Genomic DNA, 19,330 nt, shown 5'->3' on the forward strand with positions numbered 1-19,330 from the left:
CCCTACTTCCAGTAGATAATTTTAATAAAAGAATGTTATCCCCTACTGTCCTAAAGATTGTCCTACTGTAAAAGTTTTGTGAAAATGATATTATGTTTTTCTGTCTTGGAAGCTCAGTCACTTAAAACTTGTAAAATTGGACCCTTGAAAAAAAAATTGAAACATCTCTGATAATAGAGAGGAAAATGCACAATATCATATCAGTTCACAGATGACAAAGACAAAGCTACCAGTAGAATAAAATAATAATAGTGCATGTAAGAACCCTCTCAGCTACTTAAAGCTAGATAAAATAAATGGAGAATGTGTCCATGGGAAACAGATGATGCCCCCGCTTGCATATAACGTTATATAGGGGCATTACTCAAATTAATCAAAGTGATGCAACCCAAATTCTCACTTCATATGTGTTTTATGGTAATAAGAGTTGTGGCAAGTTTCATAACATTTGGTTGAGGCAAACTAAAGTTAGAGAACAGAAACTCAACAGAATCATCAGAAATGAATATTGAAACCAGTCATGATGACTGGGTGCAGAGTTTTTTTTTGATGAAGATTCTCAAAATTGTTAACTGCTGCCAGAAGACAATAGGTAATGTGAGATAAAGTGAGGGGGGCATAAAAAGGGGGAGTGAAGGACACATGAACTAATAAACAGACTCCTCTCCCCCTTACTAAATACTACCCACTTTAGAAAACTGGTATAATAACAATATCTTATGTTTAAGCAAAGTCTATAAAGATAAACTCACATGTCATATTCACTCCAAAGTTTTCTATTCTGAATTCTATAAATAAACTTAATCCCAAATCGGGTTGGGTTCATGGAATCCTGCAGTGACTTTAATACATCTATGAACTCCTTCCCTGTTGTGTCAAGTTCTACCAGTTCAAAATCGTGTGCACAGTCCCAATGGTAGAAATGCATTGGTTTGGCTGTACTCATAGCAACTGGGAACTGTATGCTATCTGGACTACATAAAGAAAGAAAATATATAATTACAAAAATATTCTCAATTATCCTTTTTTTGAGGTTTTAACAACCAAAAAAAAAAAAATCCTTGCCCGCTATTGATGCTGTCAGTGCGAAGTGTAATTTTGACTGCCAAAAGCTAAGTCCATTTAACAGAGAGAAAAAAACAAGAGAAAAAAAGCAATTTTGTTTGGATTACACGTGTATAATAACTTAAAACATTCACTGTTTGCTGTGATACAGGAGTTTATATATTTAAGCAGGTTTTTATTCTATGCAATATTTGGTTTGACAGATATATATACTTGTACATCAAAAAATTAAAAAAGTAAAACAATTCAACTCTTAACTTACTATTTCTTCTGTTGCACATCATCTTTCGAAACAAAAAGTGGGCGTCTGATGATTTTTCGTTCTTTATCTGTATCAAGGTTAATCTGGGTCATCTTCTGGAAATCTATCCTGTACATGAAGTTGTAATTCTCCCTTGTATACAAATAAGTCTTCTGTTTTGTCTGATACTTCCTCTCAAGGGTGAACAGAAAAACATCCTAGGAAAAATAAAGGAAAAAAATTGACCTGAACCAGAATCGCACAGTTCCTATTGTATATTACACAACATTATAGCATGTATTGCATTTTTAAAGACTTTGAACCATAAAGTTTGTAAAGGGTTCAGAGGGAACCCTGTGACTCACCTTCGATTTCTGCTGTCAGTGTGAAAGTGTAATGTCGACGGCCAACAGTTAAGACCAATTATCAGTAAAATACCTGACAATATTGAAAAACAAAGAATTCCAAAAAAAAAATTCAAATGATATATCCAGATTTTTTTTATAACAGAGGCCAACTTTAGCAAGGGTGTAACTGGCAGACATAAGAATTTCAGAGATGACAATATTACTATACCCCAGTAAACCCTTAATCTTGGGTCAACTAATTTTGTGAATAACAAACAAAATGAAATAAATGGGGAATGTGTCCTTGGGACATAGATGATGCCCCTGCTTGCATATAACGTTATAAAGGGATATATATAACTCAAGAATTATAAAAGTGACGTTACCCAAATTTGTACTTGATTTGAGATTTGTGGTAATATAGCATTGTGCATAAGTTTCATAACATTTGGTTGAGGCAAACTAAAGTTAGAATTCGGAAACGAAAAATTCAGCAATTTTTCTATTTGTAAAGGGGCATAACTCTAGAACGGTAAAAGTGACGCCACAAAAATTCAAATTGATCTGTGTTTTGTGTTAATAAGCATTGTGTATAAGTTTCATAACATTTGGTTGAGGCAAACTAAAGTTAGAGAACGGAAACAAAAATTCAGCAATTTTTCCATTTGTAAAGGGGCATAACTCTAGAACGGTAAAAGTGACGCCACATAAATTCAAACTTGATCTGTGTTTTGTGGTAATAAGCATTGTGTATAAGTTTCATAACATTTGGTTGAGGCAAAATAAAGAAAGAGAAGGGAAACGAAAAATTCTGCAATTTTTCCATTTGTAAAGAGGCATAACTCTAGAACGGTAAAAGTGATGCCACCAAAATTCGAACTCAATCTGTGTTTTGTGGTAATAAGCATTGTGTATTAGTTTCATAACATTTGGCTGAGGCAAACTTAAGTTAAGAGAATGGAAACCAATTTTGGGATGTACGTATGTACGTACACACAAACGGACAAGGGTAAAACTTAATGCCCCCACCGCTTAGGCAGGGGCATAAAAACTTACAATCAAGCACACATAAACAGCATGCTAGAGTTCTTATCTTATTAACACTATCTTAGTTTTCTTTGTTTAAATTTTTCAACCTATACTTATCCTCATTCCTATGAGAACTTATCATGCTCAAGTGTTTGCAGACTTGTTTATGGACTCATATGAATCTTTAATTCCTGTCATCATTTTTTTATGATAAGAATTTCAGAGGCAGAAATATTCAACCTAACATTCAGATATAAATACAACATTCACTCTCCTTGTTTTTCTGAATGGATTTTATTGGTTTATTCAGCAAATAAATACAGAAAATGATTATTCTGCCTCATTTTAAGACCTATTTTTTTATGCTGATTGTAGATATGTAGATGCTAAGCAGAAGTTTTAATATACACCAGAACACATCTGCGACATTGTGTGTCTGTGACTGAATTAAAGTACCTACTCCTTGTTTTTAGTCTGGATTTTTAGTATTCGTATTATCATCTGATAAAGTATTGCTGATTATAAGGTGAACAGTTATATCGCTTTAACAAGAATGGGTCCATAGTACACAGATGCCCCACTCGCACTATCATTTTTTTTTTTTCAGTGGACCATGAAATTGGGATCAAAACTCTAATTTGGCATTAAAATTAGAAAGATTATATCATAGGGAACATGTGTACTAAGTTTCAAGTTGATTGGACTTCAACTTCATCAAAAACTACCTTGAACAAAAACTTTAACCTGAAGTGGGACAGACAGATGGAACGAGGGATGAACGGACGAACTGACGGACAGACAGACTCACAGACCGAAAAACATAATGCCCCTAGGTGGGGCATAAAAATCTTTCTGTTTGAACCAAGGTGACAGTACACAGAAAGATCTTTCATCCTACCTGAACCCATAATTCTTTTTTCAAGATGACCAGTCTCTGCTACTTTTACAAGCCAAACGATAAGCAGAGAAGCAGTAAATACCCATTATCAAGTGTTTAATTTGACCCAGCCAGAATTGAATCCATGCCCTCCCCCCTTTTCCAGAAAACCACTCAGGTGGTGGCACAGATTTGAACTTCTACAATAATGGACAATTTCACACTTAGGTATATGAAGATGACAAACATGACAATTTCAATTTTGAAATAGCCTACATATACCTTTCCTATATTCAACAGTAATATATCACCTCCATCTGTATACATATACCTTTCCTATATTCAACAGTAATATATCACCTCCATCTGTATACATATACCTTTCCTATATTCAACAGTAATATATCACCTCCATCTGTATACATATACCTTTCCTATATTCAACAGTAATATATCACCTCCATCTGTATACAAACTATTTGTGTTAAAACAGCTGGTTGGATATTTTTAACTTTTCTGTGACTTAAAACAGACTAAAACATATCAATCTGATTAAGGATGTTCGCTCCTCCTGTTTTTGAATATTTTGCCAGATATTCGGAATCCTCTGGTTTTACCCATGTAGTGCCATTAAAAATATTTCCCCACTAACCCCTACTTTTCTTTTCATAATTTTATTACACATAGTTTTAAAAGCTATATTTGAAAATCCTATAAAATCCTTGTTATTTTTTCATATTTTATCAAAGAAAAAGGGTGCTAATGTTAAATGTATGAAAAGTCTAGAGAGAATTATTTCCCGCCAAATTTTCAATGGCTTTTATCTCGAAAACAAGCACACGGACCCTTCATTTTTTTCTGCTTTTTTAGTTCCTTTATTTATATACTATCAATTTATAAAAAGTCTTTTAAAAAGCTTGTTATTTTGAAACAGAGTAGCGAACATCCTTAAACTACAGATCCTGTCTCCATGTTTCTCTAACAAGGATCTAACAACACTCCTTTTCTACTCTCTGTTTTAACAACATTACAGGTTCCTCTGGTTTTATCGTAGTGATACACACCTTCAAAAATATGGAGGCAGAAATTACATTGGTTGATTTAGTAGTTATCAGAAGAGAAAGTACCGTACAGCTTAGAGTTGTCAGAAACATGTAACAAATATTTTGCTGGGTTTTAAATTCATAACATAACATATTGGTACACATGAATATAAAGCATCTAACCTTAGTGTACATATTCCAATTCCTGCTATCATCTTTCCAGTACCATCTCCACTGTGTAAGATAACTATCGACCATCATTTTCTTCTCAGCAAAGGATGGGGTACTTAGACGTCTGACATCACAACTAGTATTGTCAGCAGCAGCTGGTTGACCATCAACATCATAAATTATTGCCTGCATATTTGAGAACCTGATACGGTAACTGTATTTAATACTCATATACTTCACCTGAAATTAATTAAAAATGTTCCAGATTTGAGAGTGACATTCATGTAAAAGCATGAGTAATAAATATAGCATTACTTTTAATATGTAGGATTCTAATATGACGTTCTTCTTTCTCTTTGGAAACAAAGCCATGTTCAAATTGCAATAAAACATGGGCTGCAAACAATTAACATCACAATTAAAAGTGTGACGTAAGTTGTATTTTGTAACGCCAGAGATCATAAACTGTTAACACAGAGATATGTCTCGCCTATTTGTTATTTTGATAATGCAGCAATACTTTAACATGTAAGTTATGCAAATATTCAAAGTCAATGAACCATGACTGAAGGTACATGGCAAAACAATCTCCATGGAAATGAGATGTGCCACTACTAATACAACTGCAAACCAAATACCATTGACTTTTCATAAGTCGTTCCCTTTAAACAAACCTAAACACAAACATTAACTTGTAAACTATGTAAAAGTTTCAAAGTCAATGAACCATAATTAGGGGATGGGGTTATATAATCTCCATGGAAATGAAACTTGCAAATGCCAATACATTTGTATACTGATTATCATTGACTTAACATTAGTGGTTCATCTTAAACTGACCTAATCACAAACTATAATACATGTAAACTAACCAAAAGTTTTTAAGTAAATAGACCATGACTGAGGGGGCGGGGGCCAAATAATCTCCATGGAAATGAGATATGCCAATGCTAATACAACTGCATACCAAATATCTTTGACCTACCACTAGTGGTTCACCATGAACTAGACCTAATCACAAACTAATACATTATTGACTACGCCGCCGTCGCCGCCAACGCCGGAAACAGCATACCTATGTCTCGTTTTTGAGTCCGTCAAGGTGAGACAAAAATGGACATTTGTGTTGGTGCTGCTCATTAGGAAATTAAATAAAATATCTAAAAGTAAGATTACATTTATCTGTTAATTTCTTATCGTGAAACAGTTTATTTTCTATTTTGGCTTCATGAAAAAAAAAAATGACTGCCTTTTGAAGTTTGAACGTGTATTATACATGTTATAGGTCCACTTCGAAGTACAAGAGTTATAAATTTTCTTATTAGAATCAAAATAATTCTATCATGCCATGCTTAATGCTCCTTTTAACATGGGTAGGCATTATATTTGTCAACATTTTACACCTCGCTAACGCTCAGTATAAAGATATTGACAAATATAATGCCTACCCATGTTAAAATGAGCATAGAGCATGGCATGAAAGAATTATTTCTTAATTTTTTTGCTTTCAAAGTGCTGTATTCATAAACAGTATCTTCAACCAATCTTCACATGAAATACTTTAAAGTCACGAACACAAAATCAAGTTCTCAAGGATAGTTCTACTGGCCAGACAACATTTTTACTGGCATGGGCAATTTTGTGGTTAATGATGAAGACTACATGATTGTCATCTAAGCAAATTAAATGTAATTTCAAATGTACAATTACAAATATCTCACAGACTAATTAATGTATTAGAACATATGAGGGATGTTACGTGATGCATATAATCGATTAATTGTACTATTGAATGTCATATTAGTATTTCATACCTTCTTATTTGTTCCAAAATTAAGAGATCTATCATGCCAACTGTTCTGACTACCATGTACAACTATACCCATACGGCCCATACCACAACCTTATATTGGTTAACTGCATTGTTCACAAAACCCTTTTTGTGGCAAACTTGGGACAATACATGATTTAAAAAATACCTTTTTTTTGGATAATTGTTTTAAAGATTTTGGCAAAAAAATCAATGCATCATTTCAACATTATGACATCAAAATAGAAAAATGATGGAATTTATTCCCTTAAATATTAACATCTTGAGATAAATAATTAAACAATGCAGAATTATTTAGAGGAATTTCATTTAATGAGGCCATAATAAACATGTGCCATTCCTAGTCCTACGACTTACGAAAAACAAAAATAAGGAGATATGATTGCCAGACAACTATCAGTAAGACTAGCAGAGAACAAAAGACATTAAGGATGCAAACAACGAAAGGTATTCAACAATGAGCAAAACCCAAACTGTATATTATCTTATCTCCTATATATATCTAGGAATATGATTGGTTAAAAGAAACTGTGTGGAGACTGTGTATATTCCATATTGGGTTAGTAGGCGGGGCTTATTTCAATACACGGTTAGTAGTGGTGTTACCTCCCTTTATGAAACAACAAGGTCTTGAGGAAAAATTTTAAAGGTTTCAACAGACGAATAAATTAATGATGAACGATTGAAATAAATTCATAAAACACAATTATAGCTAACAAGTTGTTATTGTTGGCATTTGTTTTTGTATAGACCAATGGAAGTAGGTTCTTAATACCAACTGTATTGAAGACTTGATCACTTTAATATGCCACTAGTCTAAATACCACATGTTAAAACAGTCGGTAAGATAAATTCGTTACATAGTGTGCTAGTGACCTAATACAATATATATGGGGTCAGTAAATTCCATATGGGGATTCAAGCTTCCCTAGAATTAACTGACCCCATATATATTGTATTAGGTCACTAGCACACTATGGAACTATAGTACGCACATGATACACCCTTCTTTTGTATATATTGAAAAATAAAAAATAAAATGGAATACTGTAAACCAATTTATTTTCGCGGATACTTTATTTCGCGTTTAGTCCTTTCTAGCCCACCTCGCGGCGATTTAATTTCGCGATTTTCAAATTAACTTGATGTAGTTAGCAATGGTTAGATAAGGAAAGATCCATTTTTAAATTTTCGCGAAGATTTATATTCATGTTATTTTTCTACTCGCGAAAGTCGCGAAAATAAATCGCTCGCGAAAATTAGTTGGTTTACAGTATATCATGTACATGTATATGTAGAATTTTTTTTTTTATTAGAAATCAGTAAAATGCCCCTGTAGAAAAAGTTGCATGAGGACAATGAAGGATATATGTCATATAAATAATGCCTAAAATATGATAGCTAAAAGTCCCATAACTCTATCTGGAACATCAGACCAGAAAATTTACAAAATATAAAAGTAGCTTACATTCACCAATCCCAACAACACTGTAAATTTTGTAGCAATTTGATATAGACATGCTAGAGTTAGTGCATGCCATATGAAATAGATTTATTTGAAACTTTACACAATTGTAGACATTGGTCATGTTGGTGAAAGTATTAAAAGTACCTTTTGATTTTGAAAAATCAGAAAATTTTCAAAATCAAAAGGTACTTTTAATACTTTCACCAACATGACCAATGTCTACAATTGTGTAAAGTTTCAAATAAATCTATTGAAGCATACTTATAAGTTAATCGAGTACACCATGTGAAAAATTTAATTAAATCTGTCGGATAATGTCCCATAACTCTGGAGTTACAAACCAGAAAATATTCAAAATTAAAAACCATGAATCAATCCCAATAACAGGATAAAGTTTTGATAAATTCAATCTCATACACTAGTAAGTTTGTGATATGTATATATTTGCCTTAAATCTGATGAATAAAGTACCGATCTAACTCTACAATAAAATGCTCCGCAGGGCACAGCTTGATACGACCGCAGAGGTCGAACCCTGAACAGTTGGGGCAAGTATGGACACAACATTCAAGCTTGATACAGCTTTGCATTTGGATTGTGATTAAATATTTGACACAGCATAGGTTTCTAACACAGAATGAATGTGGTCTAAGAACTTAAAAATTTTAAATTGGACATTCACCTATTATGGTCCAATATCCAAAATCTAAATACATAGTTAGATTCAGCATATCAAAGAACCCCAAGAATTCAATTTTTGATGAAATCAAATAAAGTTTAATTTTGGACCCTTTTGACCTCAATGTGGACAAAGTTGATAAAGGGGCCCAAAAATCAAAAATCAAAATACATGGTTAGATTCAGCATACCAAAGAACCCCATATATTCAATTTTTGTTGAAATCAAACAAAGTTTAATTTTGGACCCCGATTTGGACCAACTTGAAAACTGGGCCCATAATCAAAAATCTAAATACATGTTTAGATTCAGCATATCAAAGAACCCTAAGAATTCAATTTTTGTTAAAATCAAATTAAGTTTAATTTTGGACCCTTTGGACCTTAATGTAGACCAATTTGAAAACGGAACCAAAAATTAAGAATCTAAATACATGGTTAGATTTGGCATATCAAAGAACCCCAATAATTCAATTTTTGATGAAATCAAACAAAGTTTAATTTTGGACCCTTTGGACCTCAATGTGGACCAATTAAAAAACGGGGCCCAAAATCCAAAAACTAAATACACGGTTAGATTCAGCATATTAAAGAACCCCAAGAATTCAAGAATAAAACCCCATTGAAATTGGTCAAGAAATAAGCAATTTATAAGAAGTATCTGTCTTTTGCACAATACTGTGCAATTAAATATTTCTTGCTATTGCGCAATAGTGCGCAATACTGTACAATTGACAATTTCTTGCTATTGCGCAATATTGTGCTATTGGATATTTCTTGCTATTGCGCAATACTGTGCAATTGAAGATTTCTTGCTATTGCGCAATACTGTGAAATTGAAGATTTCTTGCTATTGTGCAATACTGTGCAATTGAAAATTTCTTGCTATTGCACAATACCTATTAAATAATAATTTACACTTCCTGTTTGGTGTGTATCTCCTACCATATCATTATTATTTGCTTTTAAATATAAATCAGAAATAACCAACTTAAAATGGAAAATTTTAAAAGAAAAAAAAAGGAAAAAAAGAAAAAAAAGGAAAAAAAAAAAAATCCCCCCCCAAATTTTTTGAACCCCCTTATGATTCATCACCCCCAAACTCAATCCCAGCCTTCCCTTTGTGGTATGGTACCTTGCAGTACAATTTCAGAGAGATCCATACACTTGAACACAAGTTATTGTCTGGAAACTAGAAAAATGCTTATTTTTGGCCCCTTTTTGGCCCCAAATTCCAAAACGTTTAGGGCAATTACCCCCAAACTCAAACCCAGCTTTCCCTTTGTGATATGGAACCTTGTAGTACAATTTCAGAAAGATCCATACACTTACACACAAGTTATTGTCCTGAAACTAGAAAAATGCTTGTTTTTTGCCCCTTTTTGGCCCCTAATTCCTAAAATATTGAGGCAATTACCCCCATCATCAATCCCAGCCTTCCCTTTGTGGTATGGTACCTTGCAGTACAATTTCAGAGAGATCCATACACTTGAACACAAGTTATTGTCTGGAAACTAGAAAAATGCTTATTTTTGGCCCCTTTTTGGCCCCCAATTCCTAAACGTTTCGACAATTACCCCCAAAATCAATTCCAGCTTTCCCTTTGTGATATGGAACCTTGTAGTACAATTTCAGAAAGATCCATACACTTACACACAAGTAATTGTCATGAAACTAGAAAAATGCTTGTTTTTTGCCCCTTTTTTGGCCCCTAATTCCTAAAATTTTGAGGCAATTACCCCCAAAATCAATCCCAGCATTCCTTTTGTGATATGGAACCTTGTGGTACAATGTCAGAGAGATCCATACACTAACACACAAGTTATGTCTGGAAGTTACAAAAATGCTTATTTTTGGCCCCTTTTTGGCCCCTAATTCCTTTACTGTTGGTACCATAACCCCCAAAATCAATCCCAACCTTCCTTTTGTGGTATTGAACCTTGTGGTAAAATTTCATAGAGATCCATTCACTTAAACTAAAGTTAGAGTGCGAAAACCAATGTGTCTTCGGACGACGCCGGACGACGCCAGACGACGACGACGACGACGCCAACGTCATACCAATATACGACCACAAAAATTTTTTTGCGGTCGTATAAAAACAAATCACAAAATTTTCAAAATCAAAAGGTAGCTTTCCTGGTTCCATCTTACTGTTGTGGTAAAATCTAATGAGCATTGTTGGTTTAAAGCAAAGGAGAGTTTATGATTAAAGCCAATATTTGGCCCATGAAATTGCAAAATAGTAAACTTATAAACTATATAATTCTGGCATTTCAGTGCAGCAAGACCCCTTGTGATGTCTCTTTATGACGTCATAAACAAGTAGAAATTTCCGTATTTTATCTAAAATGGCCATTTCACGCAGAGTTTTTGGTCTCAAATATATATAAGCAAACTTTACCAAAATATATTTTACACCAATGAACATCCTTGTAAAATATCTTTTTGGGTAAAGGTGTTGTTTCTATCCAAATATTACAGACAAGATCTCAAAATGAGGCTATTACATGTATTTAGACAGTTTTTGATATTTCGCACTAAATGTAAGAGGCCCTAACACCAATATGTAATACAGCGTTTTAAAAATACTGTATAAATAGTTGATGTTTGATCATGTTGATAGGCTAATGTGTTATGAACATCTGATGGATTGTATTTGGTCAATATTTAAAATGCTTTTTGATTTTCAAATGCAAGGGGCCATATAATTGGCCTCATCAGACATCTCCTTGGAGTTATTCTATGAAATGTTGACATGCTGATAGATGCACTATGGTATACTATAATACCCCCTTCTAAGAAAGGGGTATAAAACATAAGGTGCCTATCTACAAGTACTCATAGTTACTGAAAGCTAGTTCTAAGCAAATTCCAACACATAAATATATACCATTTTCTCTTAGGATTGCTTTCAGTCTATCAAATTTCTTGTGTTTCTGGAACATTGAAAAAATGTTGAAACTGTCCCCCTTCCAGATTCTCACATAAAAACTAGGATGAAAGATGTCTTAAAAAGATGACTATCCTGATATAATCCATCATTTATGTATAAATATATGTTGTACTGTTACACCACTGTCCCAGGTCAGGGCGCTCACAAAAATGTTTAACCCCGCCACATTCTTTACGTGCCTGTCCCCAGTCAGGAGCCTGCAGTTCAGTGGTTGTCCTTGGTTAATGTCTGTCATATTTGTTTTTCATACATTGTTTTGTTATAATTAGGCTGTTAATTTTCTCAATTGAATTGTTTCATATTTTTCATGTCTGGGCCTTTTATAGCCGACCATATGGTATGGGTTTTTCTCATTGTTGAAGGCTGTACATTTGCCTATAATTGCTTACATCCACTTCATTTGAATTTTGGTGGATAGTTGTCTCATTGGCAATCATACCACATCTCCTTATTTTTATATAATATCTTAATGGTTAAACTGAATAGAGAAAGGAAAGGGGGAATACGATGTTCTACCCTTATTAATTACATTACCAAATATTCATGACAAATTACCATTAAAAAGTGACCAGAAAATATCATCATATCAATTTATCACTAAATTACCATAACTTTGAAAGGATATAAGAATTATACTATTGTTTGAAATTTTCAAGGTTAAATTAAAAAGTAATCATGGTAACCTCTATAAACTTACTTCAGTTGATTCAACATCTAGTAGATTGCAGTAACCTTTCTCTATTTTCTCGTTCTCTGCCAATGTTAGAGAAAACCATTTGCCAAACATTTTTATCTGCCACAAGTAAGGAATACCACTGGGCAGATGAATATTTTTACATGATGCAGATGGACATTTATCCTTAGACACAAAAATGCAGATTTTGGAAATATCTATATCATCCTTTAACACAGAAGGGTTTCTTTCTTGATAATCTGGATCAGATGGACTCACTTTTGAAGGCCTTGGTGGGGGCTTTGGCTTTACAACTTTACCAGAACTGGTTCCCTGCTTCTCCTGTTTGTACTTTTCCATCAATAATCTCTCTTTTTCTTTAATGTCATCATCATCATCATATGTATGTTGTGGTACAGACATTTTAGGAAGACCTTGGTCGTCTTTACCTACAATTCCACAAATGATATCTTCTGATGATTTGAATCTTTCTCTGCGGCCAAGCTTCATCTTTCCTCTTTCCCTAACATCTTCTATACTAAGATTTTCAACAGAGGTGATTAACTTATTGAATTTTCTGGCTGGACCAGATGCAGTACTTGAAAGGCTTTCACTACTGATATTTACATCGCTGTCGTAACAAACACTGGCATCATCAGCATCATCTTCATCTTGACTGAGGTCAGAATCATCAGAATAATCATCCTCATTTACTTTTCTTTGTCTTGGTGGTACATATATAGACCTCAATACTCGTGCCTCTGGCCATCCCTTCATATGACATGAAGTCAGAACCCATTTGTTGTGAAACTGAGTGATAGAGTGAGTTTTCTTAAACTTGCATGGGTCTTTGCATCTTCCAAATACTTTTTTCTCACATAAGTGTAAGTGTGGGCATCTTTTTTCTCCATTTTCTACCTTACAACCATTGTTGTAAACATAATCTGCACAAACTGACGGAGAATTACAATTTAGGACAATCTTGATGTCAGTATCAGTAAATTCGCGGATTCCAAGTTTATCCTTTAAATGCCGATTGTGTAGATTTCTAAAACTATGAGACAGTGGACAATCCTTATCTTTACAGTTGCCTCTAATGAAGCGACGACAGATGTGGAAAAAATCACACTGAGCATTCTGACATTGACCTAGATTTTGCTTGCTGTTCCATTTGTTACAGATTCTGGCATCTTGAAAAAATGGTTGGAGATAAATAATGTCCTTTCCTTCCCAGAATACATGAAATCTTCTACTATGTTTTTTAAACCACAGAGGAATATTAGAGCCCATAGGAAAAAGATCACAACGCCTTAAAAAGTCTTCAAAAGTACATCCTCCGCCAAAAGATTTGATCAGGAATTTAAATACATCATTATCATCCACATCTGGTATGTCTTCATCTTCCAATTCATTTTTTCTCTCACTTTGCTGTCTACCACCTCTTCCACGACCCCTATCTCTACCCTTTCCCCTTCCTCTTTGATTTCCATGAGTATCACCTCCTTCATTTTCCCTTATTTCATTTCTATTTTCATTATGCACATGTCCTCCTCTTCCTCTCTGTTGACCTTGACCTCTTCCTCTAACTCCTTGATGACCACGGTTACTTTGGCCGATTTCCTCATTAGGATTTGACTCTTCTTCATTCATATGACTGGTTTGGCCACCTCTGCCTCTATTATAACCTCCTCTTCCTCTTCTGTTCTGTCTAGAACCTTGACTACTAATACTGTCAACACTTCCGAAAATTTTATTCAGATTTCCTCGACTTCCTCTGTTTGACCTCTGACTAAGGAGATCATCTCTAGATCCCAGGTATTTATCCATTTCATCCTCAGATTCAGCATGTTCAGAAGATTTGGAAGATTCTGAATCTTGCTTGTCATCCTTCTGGTTATTTTGCCCTCCATGACCTTTGCGCCCACGACCACCTCTTTGCCTACGCCCTCTACCACCTCCTCTATTACTGTCATCGTCCATACTTTCACCTATAACCCTAGTTTCAACTCTGTAGTGTTCTGCTGGTTCTTCAGACAATAAAGATTTTAGTTTTATGAAGCCATCTTCCTCAGATTGATTTGCCTGTCCTGATCTGGGATGATCCTGTATTTCATTCTCTTCAGTTTTTTGTTTGTTTTTTTTTCCTCTTTTCTTCTTAGGTTGTTTTTCTCTGTCTGGAGTTTGTTGGTCTCTCTGTGGATTACCTTGATGGTCAATTATATTCAAATTTCCTGCAAAGAAGTATAAATCTTTTCTGAGGAAATGTTTATGTCACTAAAATGCTCTATGCAAGAAATAAAGGCATAACTGTGTGCAGCATGATTATCAAAAAAAAAATGAATTCCATCTAAACTTGGACTTTTTACCTGAATGAACAAATTGAAGTGTTATAATATATTTACCCATTCCAAACCTCATGTTTTCAAAATAATCTTTATATTATTTAGAGAAGAATGTGACAATAGAACACAAATATTACTACAGCCACTATAAATGATAATGAATGCCATCCAATCAGTAGAAAATGTGAAATCTTTGTAGAAAATCTATCAATAATAAAAACAAGAGTGCACACGCTGAAATGTCTCGCCTTCTTTACTAACCATTGATTTTATGTTGATAGTCCTAAATACAAAGCTTTGCTACAAGTAACACATAAACTAACCATGATCCAAGAAAATGAGGTCAAGGTCAGATAAACCAAATGAGAAATACATGTACACCTTACAATCATTCAATAAACAAAACATAGTTGACCTATTGCTTATTGTTTCTAAGAAACAGTCTAAAACAAGAAAACTTAACATTGACCAATGAACCATGAAAATGAGGTCAAGGTCAGATGAACCATGCCAGACAGACATGTACACCTGACAATCAATTTAGGCATTAAATATAGTTGACCTATTGCTTATAGTATCTAAGAAACAAACTTAACCATGAAAACTTAACATTGACCAATGAACCATGAAAATGAGGTCAAGGTCAGATGATACCTTCCAGACAGACATATACACCTTACAATCCTTCCATACATCAAATATAGTTGATCTATTGCTTATAGTTGAAGAAAAACAGACCAAAACACAAAAACTTAACACTGAGAAATGAACCGTGAAAATGAGGTCAAGGTCAAATAAAACCTGTGAGACTGGCATGTACATCATAAAATATTTTCATACACCATTTATAGTTGACCTATTGCATATAGTATTAGAAAAAAGACCAAAACTCAAAAACTTAACTTTGACCACTGAACCATGAAAATGAGGTCAAGGTCAGATGACACCTACCAGTTGGACATGTACACCTTACAATCATTCCATATACCAAATATAGTAGACCTACTGCTTATAGTATCTGATATATGGACTTGACCACGAAAACTTAACCTTGTTCACTGATCCATGAAATGAATTCAAGGTCAAATGAAAACTGTCTGACGGGCATGAGGACCTTGCAAGGTACGCACATACTAAATATAGTTATCCTATTACTCATAATAAGAAAGAAATTAACATTACAAAAAATGTTGACTTTTTTTTCAAGTAGTCACTGAACCATGAAAATGAGGTCAAGGACAATGGACATATGACAGACAGAAACTTCGTAACATAAGGCATATATATACAAAGTATGAAGCATTCAGGTCTTCTAGCTTCTAAAATATAAAGCTTTAAAGAAGTTAGCTAACGCCGCCGCCACCGGTCAACTATCCCTATGTCGAGCTTTCTGCGGCAAAAGTCGCAGGCTCGACAAAAACAAAACAATTTCCATGAAGTTTCAAAGACAATGTAATTTGAAAACCTACAATCATACCTTTTAAAAGTTCTTTGATTATTTTAAAATGTTGGTGTCAAATTGGACATGTGGTATGGGGTAAAAACTGTTGATCCAATATTATTTGTGGGGAACTAAGGTTTGTTTTAAATTGGACATGTACATGTAGTATAAGGTCATAACTTTTGATTCATATTTGTGGGGAACTACTTTCTGTGGATAACCAGTGCAACACTGAAATGTTCTCAATTGAGAATGGGCACATTCATTGGAAAAGCTGGACTAGTCTTTTGAAGAATTTATTCCCTAAAAAATTATTTTGTTCCAAATCACTTGGCTTGTAAACTTGATGATCTGGTGATATATTTGTCTATTGGTCTGTACTTCTAAGACATGAACAGATAGTCCCTTTAATCCTAAAATTGCCTAACCAGTGTAAGCAGTAATACAGTGCCTAAATTTGTAGGAATCAGTTAGTATAGGAATGGGGATTATTTTTGTAAATTGCCAGTATACAAATGCAAGGAGCTTCATCTTCTAGCTATAGCTGCACATCTATACCGAATTATAGTTGCATTATATGTAAACAGGGAAGGTGTTTTAAATATACATGTGTCTACCTTGAGGCAAATTTGGGTTGTATTGTGGCATCAATAGTGGAGGATAAGAAGCTGGTCCTTGTCCTGGAGGGGCATCAGCAGATGACACAGGAACAGGAACCATGACATCTGTAAGGTGAACAATGAATATTAGCATTAAAATTATTCATTTATGGACAAGTATACTGGATAATATATTTATTTCTATTCCGTTATATTTGGAATTTCCCTATTCTATTTCTATCTTTAGACTTGTGGTACAAGTTTGGCTAGTATGTAAATCAGAAGTGGTCTGATGTTACTGTTGTTTTCTGCACGAATATTTCGAGGGCGGTAGTACAGGTGGGGTTTTATAGGCATATATAAGTCCTGATTACGTTTGATTATTATCGATGTGCTCCAGTAACTTTGATAGACGAAGTTAACGTTAAGCTCTGCATAATATATTACAGTTATGTTTGTATTGATATGTATTTAGAGGACATTGTGAATGTATATAGATGGAATTGTGGTATATTTTTGTAATTTGTAAAATGTTTACAAGATATTAAATGTTGTTTCGCTGAGAAAATAAGAAAGTTACTGCGAGCAAACAAACCTAAATTATGACTTGTCTCTTATTTAGCCATGTATTTAGAATAGAAATGTTTTAAATTCGGACGAATTCATGAGGGAGAATTTAAATATTCTTAAACTAGCCAAGGGAGGGAAAAGACCAGAAATAACACCAGAAACAGAATATTAGGAGTTCATCATATATATATATATATCGTACAATATCAGCCCCTTGACACAATTAATCTTTTTTGCTCTTTCCCTACTTGCCTAACAATCAGCCGACAAAATTCACTTTACAATGTCAGGACCTTGTATGGAGCGTTTCTTTAGCAGTTTCTTTAGCATATTAATCATGTTAATTGCTTAGTGTTTGTGTTTTGTCATAGACAAGTGTTAAAAGTTATTTTGGAAAATTTTGGTGTTGATTGCAGATTTTTCAAATTCTCCAATAAATATGATGATCATTTATTCACTACTTTTTGGTGTTTTTGTATTGTTTTGTTGCTGTCTCATTGACATGCACCCCATTTCACCTATTCATAACCATGTTTCCTGCAGATATCATTAGCAATCAATAAATTTTACGGATTCTGTAAGAATCAATGGTAAATGCAAGGCAAAATCTTAATCTTCCATTAATCATTTAACTTACATTGGACATTCTGTTGAGGTTGGTTCATATTTTGTGCTGGTGGTGGTGGCATCATTCCTGCTAACCCTGGACCATAATTTTGTGGATGCCGTTGTTGGTTGTAACCTTGATACTGGTTTCGGGGTTGGTTATATCCTTGATGCTGATTTGGTTGTTGGTTATACTCTTGATTGGCACACATTCCTTGAGGTCTTCCTTGATACTGGTTTGGTTGCTGGTTATATCCTTGATACTGGTTTGGTTGTTGGTTATATCCTTGAAACTGGTTTGGTTGTTGGTTATACCCTTGATTTGTATGCATTCCATGAGGAACTCCTTGATACTGATTAGTATTCATGTTGTTAGGCTGCCACCCTGAATGTATATTCGGTGGAAAATCTGGGGAACATCCTGTCTACATAAATAAATTGACAAATTAACCATGTTAGCATATATGAAAACTAGAGGCTCTGTGTCATTCACCTGCATCTTCAACAATAGACACTTTTAAAAAAAAAAATCCTCATTAAAGGGGAACAACTGTATTTTTTGCTTTTTAACATGTTCTTACTTTTTCAATGTTTAAATAAAGAACTGCTGAACCAACGCCTCCTATGTTTTAAAAGATGCAGTTTACTTAAGTGTTGTTGTCAATGTAGTGGTATTTTTCAATGTTTGAAATTTTTTTCTAAATTAAGTGATTACATCAAATTTTTTTACTAACAGTATGGCAACACAGAAATGAGAAACTGATGATGTCATACAAAACAAAGAGTCAACAGAACTCAGAATGCTCTGTGTAATACTCAGTCATAATAAAATCCTCAAAGATCCACAGGTTCTACCATTAAACATGTTTAGTGATGTAGCTAGCACTTTTCAAAATGATGAAAGTATTTCAAATCAATTTCGTCACTTAAATTTGATCAGTGTAAAAATATTTTTGCATGAAAATACTATAATTCTACCTGTTGATATTCATGTTATTGACAAGTTTATGACCCTCAGCTAATCAACGTTTACAACTGGTGTTATAAGTTGTGATTACAGGTAATCCACATATTGCCATATCAGATGGATCACTTATCAGTTAACTAATAAACCGCATAATAGACCATAATAATTATTTTTCTCAGTAAAATCGATCAGTCGGCATTTCAATTTCAATATTTCTCAAACGACCACAATTTGCTGTTCGTTCTAAAAGTTGTAATTTCATCATTTGAACAAAATTATTTTCCCCAGGTCAGTTCGCATTTTAATTTTAATGTATCTCAAACAATCACAATTTGCAGTTTATTTGTCGTAGTTTTGTCATATCTCATATAACTTTTCATCAAAAACTTTCAACAATTGCGATTAAAAAGATAGAAATTTATTCAAA

General features: G+C 33.8%; 2 protein-coding genes across 2 annotated transcripts in view; one reads left to right on the top strand and one right to left on the bottom strand.

Moving 5' to 3' along the window:
- LOC127720280 (uncharacterized) overlaps positions 1–19,330 on the top strand; it is a 123,714-nt gene that overhangs the window by 36,073 nt on the left and 68,311 nt on the right. The window lies entirely within an intron of this gene.
- The window catches only part of LOC127720281 (uncharacterized), a 45,921-nt gene that overhangs the window by 6,520 nt on the left and 20,071 nt on the right, over positions 1–19,330 (bottom strand). The window contains exons 6-11 of the mRNA XM_052226792.1: positions 17,968–18,361; positions 16,779–16,886; positions 12,403–14,609; positions 4,786–5,013; positions 1,328–1,524; positions 753–974 (exon numbers count right to left, since the gene is read on the bottom strand). Coding sequence (XP_052082752.1) covers positions 753–974; positions 1,328–1,524; positions 4,786–5,013; positions 12,403–14,609; positions 16,779–16,886; positions 17,968–18,361 — 3,356 coding nt within the window. The remainder of the gene's footprint in view (positions 1–752; positions 975–1,327; positions 1,525–4,785; positions 5,014–12,402; positions 14,610–16,778; positions 16,887–17,967; positions 18,362–19,330) is intronic.

The sequence above is a fragment of the Mytilus californianus genome, unplaced genomic scaffold, assembly GCF_021869535.1.
Source record: "Mytilus californianus isolate M0D057914Y unplaced genomic scaffold, xbMytCali1.0.p SCAF_11, whole genome shotgun sequence".
NCBI lineage: Eukaryota > Metazoa > Mollusca > Bivalvia > Mytilida > Mytilidae > Mytilus > Mytilus californianus.